This window comes from Mus caroli, unplaced genomic scaffold (genome assembly GCF_978045245.1).
Source record: "Mus caroli unplaced genomic scaffold, Mus_caroli_1 scaffold_9, whole genome shotgun sequence".
Taxonomy (NCBI): Eukaryota; Metazoa; Chordata; class Mammalia; order Rodentia; family Muridae; genus Mus; species Mus caroli.
Genome location: NW_028227264.1, coordinates 10,050,818 through 10,078,431, shown reverse-complemented (window position 1 = coordinate 10,078,431; position 27,614 = coordinate 10,050,818). Strand labels below are relative to the sequence as shown.

The 27,614-nt window shown below is 43.7% G+C and overlaps 1 protein-coding gene across 2 annotated transcripts; it reads left to right on the top strand.

Annotated features, from left to right (window-relative positions):
* The first annotated feature begins 2,327 nt into the window (after positions 1-2,327).
* On the top strand, positions 2,328-26,676 carry Stx11 (syntaxin 11). 2 transcript variants are annotated; one of them, XM_029482736.2, is made up of 3 exons: positions 2,328-2,660; positions 22,495-22,620; positions 24,737-26,676. In XM_029482736.2, the coding sequence occupies exon 3, from the start codon at positions 24,742-24,744 to the stop codon at positions 25,603-25,605; it is 864 nt and encodes a 287-aa protein (XP_029338596.1). In that variant the 5' UTR covers positions 2,328-2,660; positions 22,495-22,620; positions 24,737-24,741; the 3' UTR covers positions 25,606-26,676. The 2 variants fall into 2 exon arrangements, with proteins under 2 accessions (XP_029338596.1, XP_029338595.1); XM_029482735.2 differs by having other exon boundaries at positions 2,328-2,775.
* Positions 26,677-27,614: the final 938 nt, after the last annotated feature.

The window sequence follows — 27,614 nt, the reverse complement described above, 5'->3', positions numbered from 1 at the left end:
TGCATCCCAGGAAAGCAAGTGTGTCCCAGCTGCAGGATCATGACATCTGCACCTCCCAGGTCCCAAAGGTCCACATCAAAGTACTGTGGAGACTGCGTCCTCCCTCAGAGCATAGAGTGCCCATTACCCTTGTTTTAGTTCTTTTTCAAATAATCAGTGCTAGGGAGCGGGACGGTGTAGGTTGGTGGTCAAACTAAAGTCTACCATACTTAAGGCCTGTGTTCATATGCCAGCACAAGTTAAAAGCCATTTTAGAACACTTTTAGATTTACACACACCTGTGCACACACACACACACTCTTGTACACACACACACACAAGTTGCAGAACTGATGTTGTCCAATATTTTCTGTTCTAGGTTCCCCTTCTATCACCATCATACATTAAGAGGACAGATTCATCCTGGCTGAGAAGCCAGCCTCCTCCCTCCCTCCTTAATTAAGGTTCCAGGCACATTCCCCTAGTGTTTTGTTTTCATTTCCGAAGATTCCTTTCTTTTTATTTTATATGTGGGAATGTTTTGCCTTCAGCTACCGTGTACATATCATGTGTGTGCCTGGCACCAACAGAGGTTAGGAGAGGCATTGGATCACCTGGAACTGGAGTTAGTAAGGACCATGTTGGTGCCGTGAACCAAACTCAGGTTCTCTGCAAGAGCATCAAGTGCTGGGACATCTCCCAGACCCTTTGTTTCTGTCCTCTCAGCCGTCTCAGGATCTTCTGTGGCAGTTTAAGATTCCTTTCTGATGTTTGTTGCACGACCTTTCAACAGCTGTGAGTAATATTGGTCAGGCATTTTTGTGGGTGGGGGTGGGGGAGTGCAAGTGGATTTGTGCTTGTTGAGCCAGAGGCAACCTCTACTCACTGTCACAACATCATTTATCACCTTTGAAACTAGGTCTCTTACTGGCAGGGAACTTCCCAATGATTTAAGCCTGGCTGATCTCCTGCCTCACCAAGGCTCTGCAGGCACAGCATTTTTATGTAGGTTGTGGGGAGTCTTAGCTCCCCAAGCTAAAGGGTAATTGCATTATCCCCCGAGCCATCGCCCAGGCCCATAGCTAGGGAGTTTTAAGGGTGTTGGGTTGCTAGGCTTCGTTGGATATTTCCTTCATGATAAGACAACGGTGAGCTGGGAGACAGTTGTGTACGCCTTTAATCCAAGCACTTCCAGGTGGATCTCTGAGTTCGAGGCCAGCCTGGTCTACCGAGTGAGTTCCAGGACAGCCAGGGCTACACAGAGAAAACCTGTCTCAAAAACAACAAAACAAAACAAAACAAAACAGAAGGCTGGGGCATGGAGGAGGAGAAAGGCCCCATGGATAACGTGTTACCTCCACCTGGCTTTAAGTGTTCTATCTGACCTTGTGTATTGGGTGAACTGCGTGGCTGCTCTGTGTGTGGTAAAAACTACTTTCCCTCTCCTTTCCATCAGTCCTCTGTTGACGGGAGGAGCAGGCTAGAGTGCAGAGGCAGAAACAAGCTTCTTTTCCATGGAAGTGGAGTTTCTGCTTAAGTTGCCTGAAGTTGCTCTGCCCCGGAGATTTGTCTTTCTGGTCTTACCTGGCCTTACATTAGTAGATCTATTTCATCGGTCATTTCACATTAGATGTGATAACTTTGGGTTACCACCTTGTTCCTTAAATTCTTCTGGCGGTGGCTTCCTACCATCAATGGTCCATCTTTCCTTCCTGAGTTATTTTTTTTAAGATTTATTTATTATTATTTATTATTATATGTAAGTACACTGTAGTGTGTCTTCAGATACACCAGAGGAGGGCGTCAGATATGGATGTTGTGAGCCACCGTGAGCCACCATGTGGTTGCTGGGATTTGAACTCAGGATCTTAAGAAGAGCAGTCAGTGCTCTTATCCGCTGAGCCATCTCTCCAGTCCCTCCTCTCTTACTTTCTTTGCTTCTTGATGGCTAGCCTTTTACCTTGTTTGTCCAGCGGGTTCCCATCCCCTAGCCAGAATGCCCCTTTTCTGTTTCTGACTCCCCAGTAGGGTACCAGGCACCGAGGACGAGGTCCTGGCAATACTCCTGTGGATGCCCCACTGACAGCAGGCAGGAAGGGGCTAGTGGAAGGCGGGGCTCAGTGTCTACGTGGTCCACAACCTCCGGTTAGGCAGTCGTGCAGGTCCCCGCTGGCGCAGCCACACCCACGCTCAGAAACGGTTTCTAGAGCCCTAGTTTCGGAAATACTTTGGACTGCAAATGTCATCCCCGCTGAGGGGTTTTCCCGCGGAAAGTCCGATGGATCCCGCCCCGCCCATCTCTCCATCCCAGAGCGGGGAAGAAAGAGCAAGTTCCCGGGTGGTCCACACCGTCGCCCGCAGCATCTCGGGGTGCACAGGAGGGGAAGGAGGCTCGTGCTTAGGTTCCCAGCAACTCGCAGCGTGGCGACTCCAGTCCGGAAGGGAAGCTGCGCGCCCAGCCGAGGGCGTCCCCGGGGCGGGGTCCTGGTCCCCAGCTGTGCAGCCTCAGCGCGGCAGGGGCGGAGCCAGCAGCACCAGATGCGGCGGTGCGGCTCAGGGCTCGGACCCCGGCTGAGAAGCGCTGCCTGGGCCAGCAAGAAGCGGAGGGGGCAGAGCCACGGGGACACGCCGCGGTGTCCTCCCGGCGTCTGGACGCTGGATCAGCGCCCCGCAGGATCACGGTTCGTTTTGTCCAGCGAGTCTGCTTAGCTCTCTAACTCTTTCGACATCGGGGACCCAGGTTCGGGGTTGGCTGGAGTGGTGGACCACGCTGGCAGGGATGCTGCGCAGCTGCAGGTGGGTTTGGGGTGTGGTTCCCTCTGTGCCTCTAGGTACCTTCAGGACGTGGCTTTGGGTTTCTCACCTAGAGCTTTTTTTTTTTTTTTTTAAATGTTTGAGAATATAATGCGTTATCAGAAGTGCTTCAGAAATGACTAATGTAGACTGACTCTGAAGCTACCTGAGGCAACTTCTGTTTTGAAGTTTTGTTGTTTTTATTTAATGGAGGTGTTTTATTCAGTTCGGTCGCCACTTTCTCAAACACATCAGAATGGACACTTCTCCACTTGAACTTGACAGCATGACTCAGGAGCCAGGAAATACAGGAACACTGATACCGCGTTGAAACAGCTCCCACAGAGGATTTGGGGGAGTTTGTTTTAGGAAACCGATCTGATGGCTTTGCTTAGAGAACCACACCACGGAATTCTGTTGGCTTCTTTGGCACCGCGAACACCAGCTGAGACCTGCGTTTTACTTCCTGTGACTCTCACACTTATTAGGGCCATTTCTCAGCAGAGGGAGGAGCTGTTGTTTCTACCCGGGTATCCACAAATGAGTCACAAGTCTACTATAATTGCAAGGCTTTGTTAATACGCTTTTGAAAAGTGAGGTTGGATTCCTGTACTTAGAATAAGACCGAAGATTGAGTCTGGTGCTGTCAAACTGGGGCAGGCGGCCTAGGAAGTAACTATTCAAGTTTTCAGTTTCCTAGAGCGCCTGATGGGACAACATGCCAGCTAGGGTCACTAGGCTGATCTGAGATAAACCCTTAAAATCATGTGCTTTCCCACAGAAGCTGAAGAGAAAATTAATTTCTTTATCCAATAACCATTTGGCTGTTGTTTTCACTAGTTGGTAGAAACTGGACATTTAATGGAGTGATTGTAAGTTACTCTGAAATTTAAAATATTTCAGAAAGTTTATTTTTTACCAAATTAGTGCCTTAAAAAAAAAAACATATAGAACTTTTGAAGAAAGTAGATGGTTGCTGGAGCCAGACATTAAGATGCTGAATCTCCCTGAGGCTGGATAAAGGCTCTAAGAAATAGACTTCCCTATCTAGGAGCTCAGTAGAGACAGGAATAACTGCGTATCCTGGCTGAGCTGAGGTCAGCCTTAGACAGCAGTTGCAAGGTTCTGGTCTGTTCCAGCCTTTTCATCCAGGTCCATGCATGCAATATGGACACAATACTGTCCTGGCAGCCAGGGCCACAGCTGAGCAGATTCTCCTGGACCTCCAGCACCGTGAGATGGGTGCTATGGGAAATTTACACCCAAAGAAGGTGCCCCAGTGTGGGGGATCAGAGCATCCTGGATCACTGCTGGGACAGCAAGGGAAGGTTTGGGTTCTCATCATCTGCTTGTCTTGGTTGGCAGCTTCGTTTTCATTCAACACATGCATGATTTAAAAAGCATATTAGCATATGTCTATGATTTAAAAGCCCATTAGTAAGGCATGGCTTTTAAAGTGTTTGAATTAACCATGTTTCACATTACTTAGCAGCTGTGTAAAGGCAAACCCAGTCTCTGTTATCATCCCTGGGCAGTTGGGGGCACTCTTTTAAACACCAGGGTGACTCAGGAGTGATTAGCAGCTTTCTACTCACCAGTTGATACAATAGTTGCTCCCTATCTGAGGACTGGCTTGACTCCCATGATTTTTGCTACCCAAGCTCTGAAATAGAAAGCTCCAGAATAGTAGTAGTATATTTTTTATTTTACTTGAGACATGGTCTTACTGTGTAGCCCTGGCTGGCCTGGAATTCACCACACAGACCAGGCTGGCCCAGAATTCACAAATTATCTGTCTGCCTGCTTCTACCTCCTGAGAACTCATATTAAAGGTGTGTGCCACCACACTTGTCAGTAAGATACTCTGAGAGGAACAACATCCACACCAAATTAATTATAACCATATTGCTGCAATTGTTCCACCTCTAATTCTTGTTCATCTCTTGCTGTGAATAATTTGTGAATTTAAACTTTATCTTAAATATGTGTGCACAAGAAGCAGCATAAACAGGTGCCAGGCGTTCACCTGAGTCTCCTGGACCGGAAGCTCAAGGGTTAAGGAGGACCTAATCTCCCAGTCCTCTGAGGTGGCCACTAGCAAAGGGCATCTGCCCAACCTAACAGCTTTCATCTCTATGCTTCATCTCTCCCTCCTCGGCCTCAGAGGCACGTTTTCTAGAGGAAAGAAAAGATAAAAGTGTGTTATTCAGCATTGCATTTCTGGGCTTTGGCACAGGTCTGACTCATGGTTAGTGGAAAGGAGCCTTTATTAAACAGTGAACCTGACTGTAGATGAGGGTTGTCCAGGATCTTGGAAGGGTAGGTGACCCAGCAGAAGGAGCAGCAGTACCAAGGACAGAAACAGCGTTCTGTGGTCAGGAAGCTCCAGCCTGTTTCCTAGGCACTGGGGGAGTGGGGACGAGCAGAGGGGAGGGCAGAAAGATGAAGGAGGAAAGATAAGACCACCTAGGCCCGTGTGCCATGGAAGCCCCAGGACTTTATTCTGAGGAGGCCTCAGAGAAAACACACAGCATGAGAGGAATGTTTAAAACAGAGCAGAAGCAAAGGAGGCAGTGCTCACACTATAAAGTGCTTGCCACACAAGCAGAAAGGCTTGTGTCTGATTCCCCAGCATCTGTGTAGAAGGTAGGCCCAACAGCTGTCACCTGTAATGAAAGCACTGGGTAAGTGGAGGCCGAAGGATCCTGGGACTTGCTGACCTTCTAGGCTACCTGGATCAATGAGTCCCAGATTCTGTGAGAGGGCTCAGGCACCATTGTCAGCCCCATAGGCATGCCAGCACACACTTGAAGACATGCACGCACATACACACATGAATAAACTCAAGCGCCCACACCCTTAGAAGATTGTGGTACTACTGAGAAGAGAACGTGAACGAGGCTTGAATCAGTAGGGAAGGAGCTTGGAAACAAAGGGAGGAGCTGAGAGAACTGACTTAGTATAACATGCAGAGCCCATCATCTGTGGGACATTTTATAGATTAATGATTGATATGAAAGACCCAGTCCACTATGGGCAGTGTCAGCCCTGGGTATGTGGTCTCAGGTTATATTTTAAAAGCAACCTGAGCAAGGGATAGAAAACAAGCCAGTAAGTAATATTCCTTCATCATCTCTGCTTCAGTTCCTGCTTCCAGGTTCCTGCCTCAATCTTTTGCCCATCCATCTACAACGGTGTGTGTGTGTGTGTGAGAGAGAGAGAGAGAGAGAGAGAGAGAGAGAGAGAGAGAGAGAGAGAGAGAGAGAGAGAGAAAGAGACAGAGAGACAGAGAGACAGAGAGACAGAGAGACAGAGAGACAAAGAGACAGAAACAAAGTAGGGCTGATGTATTAAGTGGTTATGTGGACAGGAATTATTCTAGGCTCAGTAAATAGATTAAGTCCTTCATTCCTCATTGGAATCCTGTGATTAGCTTTCCAGCTATTTTATAGAAGGTTAGTGATTGACCACATTGGAAAATGATCCCAAGCACCTGGCTCCACAGTTGGCATTATTGAACTTTTCTACATGATGATACACTTTCTGAAGGAATGAATGAATGAATAGCATTTAAGACTTTGTACTAAATGCAAATTACAATCTTTTTTTTTTTTAATCACAATTCTTTTCTGAACAGGAATAGTTCCGGTCATAATATGAACACTTCATGGCCTCTATTTTACTCTGTAGCATCTTTCTCCTGCTTTTCCTCCAAGAAATAGGGGATCCATCTTGGAATACAGCTGAGGTTATCATAAGTTGCTTGTGTTGTGGTTTGAATGAGAATGGATTTCATAGGTTTATATTCTTGAATACTTGGTCCCCAGTTGATGGAACTGCTTGGGAAGGATCAGAGGGTGTGGCTTTATTAGAGGAGGAGTGTCACTGATGTTGGGTTTGAGGTTTCAAAGGCGTATGCCATTCTTAATTAATGTTCTTTCTCTGCCCTCCCTCCCTTTCTCATGGTTGTAGACCAAATGTAAGCTCTCAGCTACTGCCCCAGCACCATGGCTGCCTGCCTGCTGCCATGTTGCCCACTATGATGATAATATGATGATATCTTTGTGAAGATTCAGGACATCTAAAGATGCTCAGAGCTTTGACCCACAGAGCTCTTTCTTTCTTCCTTCCTCTCTTTCTTTCTTTCTTTCTTTCTTTCTTTCTTTCTTTCTTTCTTTCTTTCTTTCTCTCTTCCTAAAATATTATATATTTAATGTATATGAGTACACTGTTGCTGTCTTCAGACACACCAGAGGAGGACATCAGATCCCATTACAGATGGCTGTGAGCTACCATGTGGTTGCTGGGAATTGAACTTAGGACCTCTGGATGAAGGCTCACCACTCCACTAAGGCTCACCACTCAGCGGTCTTCACCACTGAGCCACCTCTTCAGCCCCATGGAGCTGTTTCTTAAGTGTTCAGCTTCAGTGTGCTTGGGCAGTAGAAAGACTGGCCAAGGGCCCAGGTACTAATCAACAGGTTGTGGATAAATACTGAAATGAAGTCAGGGACATAGAAACTCCAAATCTTACATTCCTTGCTTGTGATCTGCCTTTGGCTGCCTATTTCATCTTTGTTTGACTCTGAACGGCTACTTTCCTTCCTCTGACTTCCAGAATCTTGAGCAGTGAAGCAGACTCTGTTGTATCCGTTTCCTCTTGGCATTAGTTGGACCAGTGGTTCAGTTATTTTCTGATGAGATCTTGCTTTGTACTTCGGGCATTTGAGTAGATTCCATTGGTCCTAAAAAGGGTATTCTCACAAAAATACTCTGCCTCCCCCCACCCTCTACCAAGTTCAGCACCAACTTTACACCATTCTAATTGTTTGGTAATTTAATCTGATCTGACTTGGGTTAACACTCTGGTTTTTTTTTTTTTTCAACATCGTCTTGACCTTCATGTTAGACCCTTCAAAACGGTTAACATTTGGGCATTTTCCTTTTCAGTGGATATGAAGAGAGTTTGGATACAAATGTTTCTTTTTGTGTCCTGGAATGTTCTGCTCCTCTCTGTGTTCAAAGATGCAAAGTGATATTCTCTGTAGAGCTTAGTGGTTCATAATGTGAATTCCAGCTTTTTGGAATAGAGAAGGGAACAGGGCATGTCCTGGCTTCAGGCTCAGCATCTGAGTTGCAGCAAGCCCGCCTCTCCTCCTAGATTTACTCCTCACCTTCTACTCAGACCTCTAGGCTAGTGGTCCATGACCTGATTTTGGATGAAGTAGGGCTGTTCATGATGGCATCCATAATATCACTACACAGCCCGCCTCGTACCCTCTTCCTTTACTACGTCATAAACTATGTCTTCATGTGGCTATTTCACGGCTCTTTATTACCTACAGAATCCTTTCAGAGGGAAGAACAGCCTGGCAGAGAAGTGATGACAAGTAGTATGATTGCTGTTATCACTGTTTGAAAAGCCTCAGTCTGGTGAATCTCGCTGTGTGGCCTGCAGATTATAAACATCAGCGCTAACTGGTGTGTTTCAAAATAAAACAGGGGAGGGCCTAAGAAGGAGGAGGATGGAGAAGATAGAAAAGAGGAGAGAGGGAAAAGGAAAGGTGGGGGGAAGAAAGAAAAGGAGGAAGGGAGAGAGGGATGGAGGAAGGGATGAAAGGAGGTTCTGTTCCGGTTTCTTCTCATCTCAGATGGAGAGAGAGAGGTCAAATTCGTTGAGAAGCCGTGCTTGAAGGAAGGTCAGCTTATAGGAATCAGGAACTCTTCTAGGACAGGAAGGAGTTCCGGGAAGTGCTATTGCAGAGAAAATGTTGAGGTGGTGTTGTTAATCCTTAATGACCGTCTACAAGCGTGCAAGGGAGCCTGGGAAGAAGGATTAGACATTCATAGGTGCAGGAGACAGCGTTTGACTCACAGAAATAGGCAATCATTTTTCTTGGAAGGGGAAAGCACTTGAGAGATATTGATTTTGAATCAGCTCTTTGCAGGAAACATTAGACATCTGCAGAGAAACCTGGTAAAGGAGGCCTTTGGTGTTTTGTTCAGTCCTGAGGAGTCTGGCAGGTGTCATTGCTGTGCCCTCCATGCATGCTTCAGGCCTCTGTTCAGGATAGCTCTGACTCGGTTTCCCCTAGCAAGATACCTCTTGGAAGCCCCTTGGAGTTACCTCAGACCTTGTGCTCTCTAAAATGATGTCCCTTTCTCAGAGTTTCACAGTCCCCTCTGGGCACTGCACACTTCTCATTTAATACCGACGTGAGGGCAAAGACTGTCTCTTTTACCTGTGCCCAACGTGTGCGACTCACAAAAGTGACTGAAAAGAACCATTGTGGTGGGCACATCTTCTAAAACTATTTATCAGGGTCTCCATGTTAGATGCTTCAGAGCACATTACAAACACAGCAGACATAGATTTAGGCACAGCCCCAGACCCATGGAGGTTACCAGCAGGCAGAACCCAAACAGCAAGAGACGGTGTTGTAAACCGTTCACGAGGGGAACGTGGTGAATATTGGGAAAGAGGAAGCCCTGGGCGTGTCAGTTCACAGACCCAGTCCGAGGTCAGAGAAAATGTCACATTTTCAATTAAACCAATTCACACCAAAATCAAATCTGGAAGGGTGGCTTTTGTTACAAGGGGCCCCTTTTCAACAAAGGAAAATCTTTCGCTGTATGTAGATCAAAGTTGAGATCCTTCACATAGGTATGTGGGCATACAAATGTATGTACATTTGTACTTGTGTGTATGTGCAAGCATTTTCATTCATGTATGTGTGGCTGTCTGAGTGTGTGTTTGTGAATGTGTGTGTATGACTATATGTGTGTATATGTATGTATATATGTGTGGATATGTGTGTGTATGCATGTGCATGCATGTGCATTTATGTATTTGTATGTATGTATATGAGTGTGAGTGTGTTTGTATGACAATGTGTGTACATATGTGTATATATATATACATATGTGCATACCTGTGTGTTTATGTATGTATGTATGTATGTATGTATGACTCTCTGTGTGTATATATGTATACGTGTATGTGAGTGTATGTGTGTGTGCATACATATGTGTTTATGTATGTGTATGTGTATTTATGTATATGTATGCATGTGTATGTTTGTGTGTGACTGTATGTGTGTGTGCATGTGTGTGTGCACACATATGAGCACAGGCATAGGCATGTTGGGAGGGTGATGCTGCTAAAGAAAGAAGACAGTGACTTCTTCATTTGTGGAGTGAAAGTGGTAGGAAGCAACAGAGAAGGAAGTTTCTGGACGTTTCATGCAAACTGCTGTTGCTAGAAGTTGGTCTTAATATCCAGTGTGTAATATACAGTGGCAAAAAATCAGAAACAAACAAACAAAACTCCAAACACTTAGAGCTCTGAAATGCATGCATCTGTAGACTTTCTAAATTTAATTTTAAGTATATAAAACTGGCAAGATAGCTTAGTGAGTAAGGGCATGTGTCACCAGGCCTAATGACCAGGGCCCACATAGTGATGAAAACTAATGTCTACAATATGCATGCCCACACACAAAGAGTAAACAAATGTGGGGCTTGGAGAGACAGTGCCACAGTTAGAGGCACGAGCTGCTCCCACCCAGATTTGGTTTCCAGCACCCACATGGCCACTCACAGCATGATCGTTTGTAATTCCAGTTCCAGAGAACCTGGCCCCCTCTTCTGCATTCCTCAGAGAGCAAGCATGCATGCTGCATACATACATACACACCTGTAGGCAAACACTTTGCACATAAAATACAAATTAATAAATCCTTAAGTAAATAAATCTAATAGACATAGCCTTTAAAATATTGTTTAGAGTCACTATTATTAAGTAAGAGGTTTTTAGGCTTGGCCTAAGAGAGTCACCCTTGAGGTTTTGTCCTAAATGTCCCCAGGGATGAAGCACAGTTGCTGAGAGCTGTATCTATACTGACCTCTCCTCTGTGAACTTGGCTTCCAAGCAGGGGAGAGAGGTTGCAATTCCTGTGTTGCAACTGGTAGACTCCACCCAGTTTAGCAGCTCAAGCAGAGTCCTTCCTTTTTCTTTTTTTCTGGCCAGCTCTTCATCTTTTATTATTATCCTGCTGGCTTTGGCTTTTTTTTTTTCCCATTGATTACAAGCTTATCTGAGCACAGAAAAATGATGAATTCTTAATTTTTTTTAACTATTGGGATTTAATATTGCCAATCGTTTTGTATCAGTTACGTGCCTGTGGCTGTAACAAAACAGCAAGCTCAAAGGTAACTTAAGGAAGAGAGAATAGGTTTCGGCTTAGAGTTCCTGGGGGTTATAGCCCATGATGGTAGGGAGGTATGGTGGGTAGAACGGGAAGCTAAGAATTCACATCTTGAATCTTGATCACACAACAGGGAGAGTAAATTAGTAGTAGGTGGGACTTAGTACTCTCAAAGCCCACCCCCAGTGACATACTTCCCCAGTAAGAATATACTATCCCAGCCTCCCCAATAGTGCCACCAGCTAGGGATTGGGTGGTTAAATGCCTAAGACTATGTGGGACATTTCTCACTCAAACCACCACACACTATTAGTATTATTTTGAATGATAAATCATATTTGTGTATTTGTGTGGTACCCTGTGACATTTGATACGTATGTGTAATGTGAATGATTAAGTTGAGCTAACAATATGCCCAGCATTTTGTTTGCCTACCTTTATGATGACTCTTAAATTTCAAGTTTAATCTCTTCTTTTTTATTTTCTCTCTTCATTTATTTCATGTGTGTGCATTCACACACAAAATTATGAGTCTGCAGAGACCACAAGTAGCCATCGCATCTTCTATTTCTCTACCACAATTTTGTGGGGCAGTTTCATATGTAAATATAATAAATTTTTCATTTCCAAAAAAAAAATTTTAGGTAATAAGATTTGTTCCTTAAGGAATCAAATTATAAGCATTTCAATTTGTCTTTAAAGGTTAACAGATGACACTAGGAATGCCCTGTTTAGGGCTGGAGAGGTGGCACAGCGGTTAAGAGCACTGACTATTCTTAAAGAGGTCCTGAGTTCAATTCCCAGCAACCACATGGTGACTCACAACCATCTGTAATGAGATCTGATACCCACTTCTGGTGTGTCTGAAGATAGCTACAGCATACTCGTATGCACAAAATAAATAAATAAATCTTTAAAAAAAAAAAAGGAATGTCCTGTTTAGTCAACGTCCTTTTTGGTATTGAGTTGGGCAATTTCTTGAACTTTGAGTGCTGTGAGCATCTTTGTCTCTGGCTCACTGATGATTTCATGTCTATATCCACCGCTGGTATTCTCAGCATAAGCACCAGGAGTAGCATCCAGATCTTGTATTCTTATCATTTCCCTCATTTTGGGCTAAGTTGCTAACTAGCGTCTCATTATTTGTTTTTTGCTGCGTGAAGATCTCCAGTTTTATATCGTATACCTGGGGTTTTTTTCTGCTGGGATTTCTTCAGACCATTAGCCTTATTCTAAAGGACAGATAAAGATTTATGAATCTCCTATCACAGTTTCTCTTATTGATTTCACATCTCTAAATCTATAATTTCTCTATAATATTAGAAAGTTTATGGTAAAGATCACAGAGAATTCAGGTTTTGCCAGCCAAGGATGAGAGCCTGCCTCATTTAAATTCCTCTTGCTATTTTTCTGATGGGTGTGTGTTCACATACCATTGATCTGCATGTAATTGTATGTAGTGATCCTCAGTGTTTTGCTCATATCCAGTTGTCTGTATTTTTATATTACAGAGTATTATACTCTTCATTATTGCCATATGATAGTCATGTCAGCCAGGGCTTCCTCTGTTCCTTCCTACCATGTTTTCATTTTATAAAAAAAATTAACCATTCATTAGTTGGGAATTATTTATTTTAGTGTTTTTCACACGTATGTGCACACACACACACTTTCTGTGAGGTCATTCCTTGGGGCCTCTCGCCTGTCCTGGATTAGGTTAGGTGGTCTGGCCAGCCGGCTCCCAGGTCTTCCTGTCTCCTCTTCACCCGGGATGAGATACCAGGGCTGGGCTTGTGCCACCAGGCTGGTTTGTTATGTAGGTTTCAGGAATTGAAGTCAAGTCCTCACGCTTGTACGTAAGCCCTCTGCTGACTGACTGAGCCATCACCCAGCCCCTTGACAATTATTTTAGGCTCTTTCTCTCTTTTTCCCCCACTTCCCCATGTCAGGATTTCACTGTGGAGGTAGGACTTGAATTCCCTGTGCAGAGATCACATGTGTGTACAGCACAGCTGGCTCAGGGTCATTTTCCTTTTCAGATTGTAGGAAGTTTGGGTTTATTTCAATCAAACACTTAAAAATATCTTCATATTTTTTCATGTTTTTTCACACAGTAGAAAACCACTCTGCCATTGAACTATACCCCTAAAGTCTTTTTACATTCTATTTTGGAATGGGGGTCTCACTAACTTGCCAATCTGGGCTTGAGTTCGGTCTTTAGTTCAGGCAAGCATTGAACTTGGGATTCTCTTACCATAGCTACTCCCTCTTGTAATTGTAATGGATGAGATTATAGGCCTGTCTTTTTTACCCAGGTCTGTCTCTCTCTCTCTCTCTCTCTCTCTCTCTCTCTCTCTCTCTCTCCCCTTCCTTTCTTTCTTCCTTTTCTATTTTTCAATTTTCATCAAACTTATATATTCGAGGAAAGCCAATTATTTCCATGAAACATATAATCAAAAAGAGAGAGAGAGAGAGAGCGCAAAAACCTCAGTCTTCTTTGACATTTCTATTAAAGGCAAGCATGTCCAATCCCTTGAGATGTGTGCCTTCAGTCTCTAAATAGCATACTTCTGTCACAGTTTTCTGAGTTTTATGTTTTAGGCATTAACGATGCTTTAGATCATTTGCACCCTTTCTAGCCAGCCATGCACCCCCATTCCCAATACAACTGTATCAGAACTTAAGCTAAATCGATATTCAGAAGCAGAACCGTGTGTTACTACATGAATATGTTCTGGAACTTGCCATGAGTCCTGCTTCCCCGATAGTCAGTTAGCTGCTATTACTTGGCACATGCATTCATATACAAATATGCACATAGATGTGTAACAACCCCCATTACAATAAATAATAAAAGAATAGAAATGAGAGCTAAACCAAAGACTTTATAAACACTAAGGCATGAGGTTAGGAGGCCTCAGATTATACCTCATGGTCCTTTCCTGGTTTCTGAAATGTGTGGAAGTAACTATTCACCTTGAGAACGCAAAAGCACGTGAGAACATTCTCTTCCTTTCTAGAATTTTCTTTCTTTTCCAGGTTTCCCCTCATTATTTAGCCGCACCTATGCAACACTTTGGATGGTGGAATGTGCCCCATGGCTTTCTCTGTGATGCTGGAGGAGGTGCCTCTCCAGAAGAAGCTCATAGAACCCTCTGTTTCACCAGAGAAATGTTCTCCACTTTATATCACCAGGGTCAATGCTTCTAAATATGCTTGCTGAGTGTTCCTGACTTGCTAGGACAAACGGTATCTGGAAGGGGCTGTTTTAGATTTTTTTTTTTGTCATGGGCTATTTTATAGTCATGACACATATTTTAATAAATGATTAATTTATTTAGATAATGGAAAATGTTTATATTTTATATCAAATAATTCTAAGTTTTTATATTCTTACAAAGAGTTAAACAAGAAAAAAGAGATTTTAGACTATTAAAAAAGAAAGAAGAAGGGAAAGAAAGACAGGAAGAAAGAGTGAGAAAGAAGGAAGAAAGAAAGATAGAAAGATAGAAAGAAAGAAAGAAAGGAAGGAAGGAAGGAAGGAAGGAAGGAAGGAAGGAAGAAAGAAAGAAAGAAAGAAAGAAAGAAAGAAAGAAAGAAAGAAAGAAAGAAAGAAAGAAAGAAAGAAAGAAAGAGAAAAAAGGAAAAGGAAGAAAAAGAAAGAGAGAGAGAGAGAGAGAGAGAGAAAGGAAGATTATTTAAAACCTCAAATAGGACTGGCAGGATGGCTCAGTTCGTAAAGTACTTGCTATGAAAGTCTCGTGACCTGAGTTCAATCCCTGGAACGCTCAAAGGTGGAAGGAAAGAACTGACTCCACCAGATTGTCCTCTGACCTCTAGCTATGCACCACAGCACACATGACCCTGCTTCCATTAAAAATGTTTAAAGTTGAATAATATAGTGACCCATAATAGATGTTAAGGCTGCTTAGGGCCTCAGATGAAATAGACCAGGGGCTGTTAATAGTACCCTGGCAAATGTGCTGTTAATATACATGGTTACCGGATCTGCATTAGTTATTTGAGCCAATTAAGGTCCTACGAAGCTCAGGAACTGATATAAGTGGGTGACAAAGACAGAGTATTTATTTATTTATTTATTTGGTCTACAAAGTGAGTTCCAGGACAGCCAGAGCTACCCAGAGAAAACCAAAACTATCCACTTCCACCCAAACTGGCTCTTCAAGTTCTCCTGACCTCTTATCAGACCGAACCCTGGCCAGAGTTACAGTTACCAGGTATCTGTGTGCTGTCCCCAGCTCACAGCTCCTGGCCCTTGTGCCTCCCTCGCTGGGACCAGAAAGCAGTTCCTGGAGAGCATGCAGCAAGGTAAAGCAGCTGCCTCTCACCATGAAGCAGCTCTTTAAGGCTCACTGTCTCCTCGCTGTGAAAAACTACAGTTTTCAACAGGAAAGAGAGCTGTCCTCTGATTCATTAAGATATGTATCCTTTTTTAAAAAACTAAATGTATTTTTACATGAAAGTTTAGATAAAATGTGAATAGATTATCACAAATATAATGTGTAGTCAAAATATGTACCTTTATTTCATGTGTGTGCATTCACACACAAAACTATGAGTCTGCAGAGACCACAAGTAGCCATCACATCTTTTATTTTTTCTCTACCACAATTTTCAATGTGGGAAGTTTCATACATAAATATAATAAATTTTTCATTTCCAAAAAAAATTTTTAGGTAATAAGATTTGTTCCTTAAGGAATCAAATTATAAGCATGTCAACTTGTCTTTAAAGGTTAACAGATGACACTAGGAATGCCCTGTTTAGGGCTGGAGAGGTGGCTCAGCGGTTAAGAGCACTGACTGTTCTTAAAGAGGTCCTGAGTTCAATTCCCAGCAACCACATGGTGACTCACAACCAACTCTAATGGGATCTGATGCCCTCTTCTGGTGTGTCTGAAGATAGCTACAGCGTACTCGTATGCACAAAATAAATAAATAAACCTTAAAAAAAAAAAAAAAGGAATGTCCCTTTTAGTCATTAAGTATTATCATGATCATTTGGAGTATTGCTTATATTTTCATTTCAAGTTATAACAAATTTTTTATAACTCATGAGTATTAGCTTTCCCAAAAAATTATGACTTTTCTGTGATTCCTGTCAGCTTCCCAATTTGGGATTAAAGAAGAATATATTGTGGGCGCAGAACAACCCAAAGAGAGGTGTATCGGTGAGTATGGGGACAATAAAGCACCCCCAGATAGCTGTTGGTCATCTCTTATGTTTGAGACAGTAACATGAGTTGGTCTGAAGATTTCCAGAGTAAGCCAGCTCTGGATAGATCTCCCCTGTCCTCTCCTGGCTTGGTCATTCAGCCACTCTCTTTGTGTGGTCCCCACTCCCCAGAAGGCTAGCTCCAGCTTCCTCACAATGTCCCCAATAGTAAGATGGGGCAAGCCTCAGTGCCACACACACACACACACACAACTTGCTGAGTCCATTTTTGTTGTTTGTGTATACAGTTTCAGGGTTGACCACTTCTTCTCCCACAATCCTTAGTTACCCATAGTTCTTTGCTGGGGATGGCACACCATGAAACTTTCCCCTTTCCATGTTAGCGTGTCTATTGATTTTTACCATTGTTCTGGTCTTGTTTATGCGGCCATACCCAGGAGAGACTTTCACAGCAAACACTTTTATTATTTCTTGTAGCTCTAACTTTAATAATTATACTCCATTTCAACGAATGGTCTTTAAACCCTCATCTTGTGCATTGAATGAACCATAAGAGAATGTTAAATATATGTTTGACAAATGCACTTTTAATAATTGTTTTTTATTTTCTTTCTTTTAATTACCTTGAAAAACAGCGAGAAAATATTTCAAGCTTATAATGTTTAAAAGATAAAAGAACACTTTCTTGATGGGCAGGGGAGGTGCATCAGCTAATCCTAGCACTCAGGAGGCAGAGGCAGGTAGATCTCAGAGTTCGAGGCCAGCCTGGTCTACAGAGTGAGTTCCAGAGCAGACAGAGCTACACAGAGAGACTCTGTCCCTGGGGGTGGAAGGACATGGGACTTTTTGATATGTCACTTTTTGATGTGTCACTTTTTAAAACCGAGAAGCAGAGCAGAGCACCGAGGATTACACCAATGAGTGAGATGATTCTTCACGGGCTTGAGTCAGCCTTTTGGGGAGAGAGCTTTTGTTGTCTTTTCAGGGTGTGTGCTTACGGGCGAGCTTCTGTGACACAGTGGAATGTCCTGTTCCCAGCCAGATGACTTGTGGCGGGGGTGGCTGGGCAGGAGGGGCTGCACGTGGTTGAGCAAGGTCTGTACAGGGTGATCACAGCTGAGCAGGTGTGACCTCGGGTGTGTGCTGTGTGGGCAGGGCTGCACGCTCAGCTTACCAGGCAGGGTGCGGTAGGAGCTTCTCCCAGGGTCTCCTGTGGACTAGGAAAGGACCTTTTCCTCTGTAGCTCTCATTTCTTTCTACTGTTTAAATTTTGCTATAAAACTGAGGCCCGACAGCTATATATTACAAAACCTGAAATAAGAGCTTCGTCACTATACAAAAGTGATCATTTATACTCTCTCGGGGACAAGATGCTTGCTTCCTGCTTCATCAATAGCTGGATGCTACATATAATCCAAGCTCCTGTGTCTAAACGTGTAGTTAACATTCATACTGAAAGAAAATCACTAAACTCGCTGCACATACTTGAGACCAGAATAAAGTGTAGACTGCTCCCCTCTTCTCCAGTTCACTTCTGTAGCAAACCCTTCATGGTTTAGCCTGGCCCTCCCTCTACTCTGCTTTCTGCATCTCTGTGTCTGATTTTTTTCACTACAAATCAAGATCCAGGAGACAGGCTGTGAAACAAGGAAGAATTTGATTTATTGATGTCACACAACTTGTCCTTGATGTATACGTTGGTTTTTTTGAGGGATGCCATGGCAAAGTATAATGGTATGAATGGCTTTTAGGCCTGTCCACTTTGCTGACCACATTCAGCCAAAGACAGCTATTAATGGAGGTCAAGGGGTAAACTATAAGTGTACTTAAAATATTATGAGTTACTTTTGTTGTTGTTGGTAGTGGTGGTGGTGGTTTTGTTATTGTTATTTTGTTTGTTTGGTTGGTTTTGTTTTATAACCCAATCAGTATGTGGCTCTCTCGTGTGAACTTTGTAGATGGTAACATCATATCACAGTGGGAAAAGTCTGGATGCCCTGGATGCCCTGGCACTGGAAACTTACACCTCACAGCTCATGGACGCTGTAAGTCCAGTCTAAGGGTTTTGGCAGGTTTGGTGATTTGACTGAGATGTTCCCCAAAGTCTTGGGTGTTTGAATATTTAGTTTCCGGTTAGTGGCGCTGTTTGAGAGGTATAAGAAGTGTGGCCTTGCTGGAGGAAGACTGTCGCTAGAGATGGGCTTTGAGAGTTTAAAGACTTGTACCATTTTGAGTCTGCTTTCTCAGCTTTGTACTCACTGTTCAAGATGTGAGCCCTTGGCTTCCTGCTCCTGCCTTCGTGCCTGCTCCTTCCCCACCTTGGTCAGCTCTCATCCCTAGGTAACCGTACAGCTATGTAATCTGTTCCTTCTATGAGCCTGCTTGGTCAGAGTGTTTCATCACAGCAGTAGAAAAATGGCGGATTTAGCAAGGTTTGTTTCTTCTGGGGTCTGTTTCTTTGCCTTACAGATTAACGCTGTCTTTTTTTTTTAGTCTCCCTGTGTGTGTACAGAACTTCTCCCGTTTGATTCCTTCTCAGCCACATTGAATTAGGATCCATTCCCAAAGACTTCATTTGAACTTTAACTTAACTACTCCATCACCAGCTCCAAATACAGATACATTCTGACACGCTACAGTCAGAACTTTCACACACATGAATGAGATAGTTACTGTCAACCCCACTGATTAAGCCAATTCAAAGTTCTAAGTCCTTTTTATTGAGGGCCAGACCAAGAGTGTGCTTGTGACTCTGAAAAGTCTCTTGGTGCCCAAACCCAGGCATACAGAGTTTTTAGAGGCCAAAACCACAAAGGCCACAATTTATCTTGAAGTTAGATGAGGGTCAGAGTAGCCTTGAAACATTCATTTCTAGCAGAGCATGGTAATTATTTTAGACGAGATGGGCCAATTATTTTTCACTTATCTCTTTTCTAGTTATTTTAGTTTCTTTTCTGGTTTATTTTAATTTACTTTAATTATTTCGGCTAACAATTCTGGAGCACATCAAGGCTGTGAAAATATCAAATGTGGTGCTGAGGTGGACGGGACTGCTGTGGGTAGGGGCAGAGGGCTGAGAGCTGTGTGAGCCAGTGGCTTGCAACCCTTTCACACGGATGGTCTGAGACCATCTGTGTATCAGGTATTTGTGTTATGATTCTCAACAGTAGCAAAATTACAGGTATTAAGCAATAAAAGTAATTTTATGGTCGGGAGTCACCACAACCTGAGGCACTGTTTTAAAGGGCTGCAGTTTCAGAAAGGTGGAGGACCACTTCTCTACACAAACACAACATGGAGCCAGGACAAGATGGCGTTACCTTTGTCATTTCAAAGGGACCTAATTTAGACTATAACAATTAACAACTTTCTTTTGTTGTTGCTATAGAGTGAATGTACATAAAGCCTTTCCTTTATAAGCAGTTATTGCTACACATTGTGTTTATGGAATGTTTCCTTAGGGACAAGCAGAGACAGTGACTCGTGGCTGTTCTCTGTAACATCTGGTATGTTAGCTGTGTAGTTACCATCCCCATTCATTGATCCTCAGTCATGCTTCCTGATATGAGAGAAAACATGTGTGTGCAAGCATGTGTGTGGTGTACTGTGTGATGTATGCTCACGTGTCTCGTGGGGGGGGGGGGGGCGGGGGTGTGTGTGTGGGTGTAGATGTTGGTACACATGTATATGTGCAAATGTATAGGGTAGAAGTTAACATTAGATATCTTCCAAATTTTCTCTCTGCCTTAGTTTTTGAGTGAATTTCTCACTGAATTTGGTGCTAAATAAATTATTTGGCTGGCCAGAGGGCTGCAGGAATTCACCTGTCTCTGCTACCCCAGAGCTGTAACTACAGACTTGCATCACAGCACCCAGATATTTACATGGGTGTTGGGGAATTTCAGCCCAGGTCCCCATGCTTGGGTGGTAAGCACTTTACCAGCTGAGCCATGTCTAGAAAATAGCAAGATTTTATGGGCCAAATCCAACGGTAGGATCCAGGTCCCAATGTCTCACATACTTAGCTAAAAGAGTCACGTCATCCTTCATTTTGAATCCCGTTAGATAACTTATTAATGAACTTCAAGGTACCACGTGATTATGAGGCTCAGTGTCCATCTGAATGCCCGTTTGTTAGTGTCTGCCTTAACTGTTCACCTGAGAGTGAAGTGATTCTAATAAGCCCCTACCATCCTTGCTTACGCCACCTTTAGGGCTTTCTGGATTGTTTCCATGACTTACTAGACTGGAGGTGAGTTCTCAGCTGATCTTCATTTTCATACGCAGTCTCTCTCCATCCTCAGAAGTCACCATCTTGCTGGTAGAGGAAGAGGCCGAGAGTTTTCCTTTTCCTTCCCTGTGGTTTCTTGGCCCTGTCCGTCTCTCTTCAGCCTGGGGAGCCATTAAGGTTCTCTAGAACTGTGAGACTTTCATGGCCACAAAGCTCCCATGAGAGGGATCTGTGGGATGAGCTACAGATTTGATTATGCACTAGAATCACTGGAACTCAGTGCAGACAGCTGCAGGTGACTTTGTTGTCTCCTTATGGCTGAAATCCACATAGGTGCCACCATCTCCTTTCTTCTCTATGTGTTCTCACATGAAATTCTTTTTTTTCCCCACATTTTTTATTAGATATTTTCTTCATTTACATTTCAAATGCTATCCCAAAAGTCCTCTATACTCTCCCCCCGCCCTGCTCCCCTACCCACTCAACCCACTTCTTGGCCTTGGTGTTCCTCTGTACTGAGGCATATAAAGTTTGCTAGACCAAGGGGCCTCTCTTCCCAATGATAGCCGACTAGGCCATCTTCTGCTACATATGCAGCTAGAGACAAGAGCTCCGGGGATACTGGTTAGTTCATAATGTTGTTCTACCTATAGGGTTGCAGACCCCTTCAGCTCTTGGGTACTTTCTCTAGCTCCTCCATTGGGGACCCTGTGTTCCATCCTATAGCTGACTGTGAGCATTCACTTCTGTGTTTGCCAGGCCCCGGCATAGCCTCACATGAGACAGCTATATCAGGGTCCTTTCAGCAAAATCTTGCTAGTGTATGCAATGGTGTCATCGTTTGGTGGCTGATTATGGGATGGATCCCCAGGTGTGGCATTCTCTAGATGGCCCATCCTTTTGTCTCAGCTCCAAACTTTGTCTCTGTAACTCCTTCCATGGGTGTTTTGTTCCCAATTCCTAGAAGGGGCAAAGTGTCCACACTTTGGTCTTCATTCTTCTTGAGTTTCATGTGTTTTGCAGATTGTATCTTGTATCTTGGGTATTCTAAGTTTCTGGGTTAATATCCACTTATCAGCGAGTACATATCATGTGAGTTCTTTTGTGATTTGGTTACCTCACTCAGAATGATGCCCTCCAGGTCCATCCATTTGCTTAGGAATTTCATAAATTCATTCTTTTTAATAGCTAAGTAGTACTCCATTGTGTAAATGTACCACATTTTCTGTATCCATTCCTCTATTGAGGGACATCTGGGTTCTTTCCAGCTTCTGCCTGTTATAAGTAGAGCTGCTATGAACATAGTGGAGCATGTGTCCTTCTTACCGGTTCACATGGAATTCTATTGCTCAACAACAGAAGGGTTAAGCAATCTCCCTCCTTTCCCTCCTTCTTTCCAATCCTTCCATCTCATATTGAGTTCTCAGGACACATCACACGTGTGCGTAAAAGGAAAGTTAGAAGCAGACTTCTGATAGTTATAAACCGTCTCTGAAATTTCCTACCTGATGTCAAGTGAATTAAAATAGACGTTAACTCAGCGACTATGAGCAGTTTGCCAATGCTCACATACTACTCTTTGCTACCCTGAAGCTCAGATCGGTTGAGTTGTATGATTTGTTTTCTATTAGTTCCTATAGTTTTCTCTTTTAGGATTTCATGGCACATATCAACCTATTGAGTATAAAGTTTATTCTGTTGCTCTTCCTTGCCCTCCTCTACATTTTGATGTATCCTCAGCAAAGATGTATATTTCTAATATTTTGGGAGGCATCATCAGAATGGAAGCATCTTGGTTGACACATTCCCTCTATTGTAGTTTTTCTGCTGCTAACGGGTGGGAGAACGTTAATGGGTGGAACTTACCCACCCAGGCCTGTGCTGTCAGTAAGGTACTGGGAAAGCTCCCTTGAAACACCTGCCCGAAGGTCTGAACATTTCCTCTGCCCTTCTCATCTCTGTACAGATGAGAGACTTGTGCCTTCAAATGATCTTAGGTCTTTACTGATGGAGAAGGACCTATGGTGTCAGGTTGTTAGATCCCAGAAGCAAATGACTCCTTAAATGTTTTCTGATATCTCCTCCTAGGTGCTTTGGACGCTGCTTTGCTCTTCGAGCTGAGAATGAGGTGGTCTTCACACACAGCTCCTTTACAGCTCTGGGGAAACAGTAAAGAGTATAGAACCAGTGTACAAGCAGAGTCCTAGAAGCCTGGTACGTGCAATCCTTTCCATTTGCCAACAATTACCTTCCTATCAAAGTGCTTTGCAAGGCTTGAGCAAGATGCAAGGAAAACATCTATCTTTCATTCTTGCTGTGTTCATCAAAATGCATCCATTTCGTTAATCTGGGAGAACAGAATCCATTGAACACTAACTTAAGCAGATGAAGGTGGCAGCCACCCAAGTGTACTTCCTTCGCAAACAGAATGTCAACCTCGTGGTCATACATAGATAATAACATTAATTATAAAATCTGTACAGATCTCACAGAATTATGGAAACACATAGCAAAAGCAAGTATTAGCAATGGTGGCCTGTTATCCAATAACTCCAGGAAAATCGTTATTCAACGTTTTGATGCATCTTGCTCACATCTGATTCAGACAATTATGTGGGGCTGCTGCAATTCTTTCTCTGTAGCTCTCTTTCCTACCTGAGAGAGCATGCAGGATCTTCATGCCATTAGATGGCCTTCTAGACGCTGTGACCGTTGTAACTTTTTGTGCATTGAAGTCATTTCTGGATCTCTGCCGCTGTGCTAGAACTCCCAGGGTCCAGTTGCTCATCCTGCCTCAGCATCCCCAGCAGCTCAAACCACAGCTACGCACCTTTGCAACTGACTTCAGTGTCCAAGTTTTGGTTTGTAACACCGTACTATGCTTACCTTTATTTTGTTGTTATTTTGCTTCAAAGCATTTGTTCGTGTGCCTGTGTGTTCCTGTGGCTGTGTGCCTGTGTGGGAGTATATGAGTATACATGAGTATATGTATATGTATATATATATGTATGTATTATATATGTGTGTGTGTATACACACACACACACACACACACACACACACACACACACATGTCTTCCTCAGTCACTCTCCACCTTTTTTTTTTTTTTTTGAGACAGAATCTATTGCTGAAGCTAGAGCTCCCTAGTTTTGGGAGGCTGGGGCCTCCTGTCTGTGTAACCCCAGGGCTGGGGTCACCGGTGTACCCTGCCACATCTGGCTTATAATAACAGGTGCTGGGGGATCAGGGTTCTCCGAGCCATCTCCTTAGCAGCCTTACAGTGTTTGCTTTATTCCTCCGTTCGTTTATTTGCTTATTTACTTTGAGACAGCGTCCCTGGCTAGTATGGAACTTACTATGTAAACCAGGCTTGCCTCGAGTTTACAAAAATCTGCCAGTCTTTGCCTTTGGACCAAAGGCACGGACCACCATGCTCAGCTCTTGATAAAGGTTTTTTTTTTCCTTTCATTTTTTGTTTGTTTCGTGTGTGTGTGTGTGTGTGTGTGTGTCTGTGTGTCTGTGTGTCTGTCTGTCTGTCTTTGGGGGTATGTGCACGTGAGTGCAGGTGACCATGAAGCCTAGAAGAAGGTATTGGATCACCTGGAGTAACAGGCAGTTGTGAGTGCTCGCTGAAGCTAGCACTCCCTGATTTGGTTAGACTGGCTGGTTAGTGTGGCACACATGAGTGCTCAGAACTAAACAGAGATACTCAGCAAGAGCAGAACCTCATCTTAAGTGCCCTAGCCCTAGCCCCAGCCCTGTAAGAACTCATTATGTAGACCAGGCTAGCCTCCAACTTACTGACATCCACCTGCCTGTGCCTCTCTAGTACTGAGATTAAAGGTTTGGCCACCACATAGGCTAAAAGTTGTACTAAGTACAAGAGAGTATGTTTACTAGTGACAATTAGCCACAAAATACAGAGCGTTTAATGTCTTTTTCAAAGCCTTGTAAGCTGCCTTTATTGAAAAGTTTACAAACCTTTTTGAAGTTTTCTTTCCTTGTGTCTGTGTGCCTAATTTCATGATGGAGAAACAAAAAGCAAAGAAAAGAAATTGTTTCCCAAAGCAATCTAAAAGTTTAAATTGCTGATTGAATTGGGGGTGCCCGTGATATTGAGCTGCAGACGTGTAGAGGCTGTGAAACATAACTAAGGGTCTGAGTCACGGTATTTCTTTACTTCTAAATAAAATGTCACAGGGCATTTTGCCGCTTTAATGCCCGCACGGAAAAGGAATTAAGAGCAAGCTCCTTACATTGAGCTTCAACCCCTCTGAATGCACAGATCTGACCGTCATTAAAGGATCCTAACGGCTGTTTCTTTTGTAGGCAAAATGAAGGATCGGCTTGCAGAGCTTCAGGAATTGTCCAGGAGCTATGATCAGCAATTCCCAGATGGGGACGATGACTTTGATGCTCCTCAGGAGGACATCGTGTTCGAGACCGACCACATCCTGGAGTCCTTGTACAGGGTCATCCAGGACATCCAGGATGAAAACCAGCTGCTTCTGATAGACGTGAGGCGCCTGGGGAGGCAGAATGTCCGCTTCCTCACGTCCATGCGGCGCCTCAGCAGCATTAAGCGCGACACCAACTCCATCGCCAAGGCCATCAAGACCCGAGGCGAAGGCATCCACCAGAAGCTGCGCTCCATGAAGGAGCTGAGCGAGCAGGCAGAGGCCCGGCACGGCGCGCACTCGGCGGTGGCTCGCATCTCACACGCGCAGTACAGCGCGCTGGCCCGCGCTTTCCAGCAAGCCATGTACGAGTACAACCAGGCCGAGATGAAACAGCGCGACAACTGCAAGATCCGCATCCAGCGGCAGCTGGAGATCATGGGCAAGGACATGTCGGGCGAGCAGATTGAGGACATGTTCGAGCAGGGCAAGTGGGATGTATTCTCCGAGAACCTGCTGGCCGACTTGAAGGGCGCGCGGGCGGCGCTCAACGAGATCGAGAGCCGCCACCGCGAGCTCCTGCGCCTGGAGGGTCGCATTCGCGATGTGCACGATCTCTTCCTGCAGATGGCTGTGCTGGTGGAGAAGCAGGAGGACACGCTGAACGTCATCGAGCTCAACGTGCAGAAGACCCTCGACTACACCGGCGAGGCCAAGGCGCAGGTGCGCAAGGCGGTGCAGTACAAGAAGAAGAACCCCTGCAGGACCATCTGCTGCTTCTGTTGTCCCTGTGTCAACTAGCAGCTGGCTTGAGTCTCCGCTGCATGTGCCATGTGGGGAAACATGTCCAGGATGCCCAGCCAAAGGCATCCTGCACTGGGCCGAGGGAGAGGGTCCCAATACCTTGCAGAATTCAGAGCATAGAGAAAGTGGGGGTTGGGATGCAAGATTTGGAGCCCAGCACCTGCTGCCTTGAAGGGATTGTTGTTAATATCCAATGGCTACTTAATGTAGACAGATTTCCACTGGCGTTGTGTGATGTCATTATAAAATACATAGCCCTCAGCATCACGGGGAGGAACTAAGGTCATTTGCTAAGATGTGTGTCTTGAATTCTAAAGGAGGAAGCCAAGAGAACAGGATGCTAATAGTATGAGTACGTTATCAAAAGCTGCCTTTGTTTGTCCTCTCTGGAAAGTTCCTTGGTGCTATATGGTTTTGAATGACATTCACTTCAGTATTCATTACTTCTGTACATTTTCGGGTAACTTTGACCTTGGGTAAATTGGGAGCCATTCACTTCTGATTATTTATGTTGTGTGAGCCCTGCGTGAACTCCTTCCCTTGGCTCGCTCCCACTACGCATGAACCCTCACTGGACACTGGTTCCTTACCTCTCTCACCGTTTATAACGTCCACCAGTTTATATATGAATATTTTTAAAGCACCAAATATTGAACAAGCACTCAAGTTGAGCTTTATATTGGTCACATTTTATGGATTTTTCACAGATAACATTTATTTAAAATTTATCTTTGTACTTCATTTCATATGAATATGGGCGTGATTGTAAACTAATCTTCACTCCCATGTGTACATTAATGGCCAATTGGATTGACTTTGCTTTTGGAAATTCTGTACATAAACAACAAGAGCAGTTTTTGGTGTGTGTCATTGTTTGATGATCCTGAGTGTATTTCATGCCTGTCTGCACAGTCCAGTTTGGGTCTAACTTTATTTTGAACAACTGTGTGCTGTCATTAATAAAGATTAACGAGGAAGATTGAAAACTTGTGAAACAGCTAGAGATACTAAAGCGAGGTTCTTGGGAATAGTAATCTACCTTGCTCCGAGTCATTCCTTTCTCCATTAAAGCAGAGAGACTTCAAGTAAAATCTTGTTTTTCAAATAAGTTTAATAAATATGAAGTTATAACTGTCTCTTTTTTATATTTCTATCTTGACCCACTGAACCTAAATTGATTGTCTTTTCCGATTATTGTTAAACTATCTCCCACCTAACTATAATGCCTGCATGGAACTCTAAACAAAGTTTTTACAGTCATTTAGAAACTGCTGAGGTTTTAAAGATTTGCTTTCACTTGAAGATGTTCGAGACCATGTTCCAAACGGTAGTTACCACGCCTGTGTCTTCTGAATCCACTCTCAACTGCTGGTTTTTAACTCGTGAGTGATTTCAGTGGAAAGTCCTATATCCTGAGTTTATAAGAAGACAGAAGAAGAGCAGGAACTCTCTGGGGCCCATTGACCTGCTTATGAGAGAGAAGACCCAACCTTTGCAGTTTTTCTTTGTACAGTCCGATATGAACTGTACATGTGGAGCCCTGCCAGGCTCTCCTTAAACTTTGCCCAGTTCCTTTATTACCTAACTACTGGGATGTTACCCTCTCTCTAAGGGAGAGGGGGAAGTTTCCAGTGACCTAATTTTTATTGTAGAGCAGAGTCTGTCTATGGAGACTAGCTATTTTCTGCAAGAAGGAACAGTCTGTAAATTTAACGTACATGAACTCTGGAAGGACTTTCTTTCTTTCTTTCTTTCTTTCTTCCTTCCTTCCTTCCTTCCTTCCTTCCTTCCTCTCTTTCTTTCTCTCTTTTTTTAGAACCATTATGAAAATAAACAACTTCCTGGGTCTGCGTAATTTTTTTTGAGACACAGTCTCACTATATAGCCCCAGATGACTTGGTACTCACTATATAGACCAGGCTTGTCTCAAACTCACAGGCATATCCTCCTGTCTCAGCCTCCTGAGAGCTGATATTAAAGTCATGAGCCCCAACACCAGGGTAGAA

Coding starts and splice junctions, on each gene's coding strand:
- Stx11 (XM_029482736.2), top strand. CDS start 24,742: ATGAAGGATCGGCTTGCAGAGCTTCAGGAATTGTCCAGGAGCTATGAT.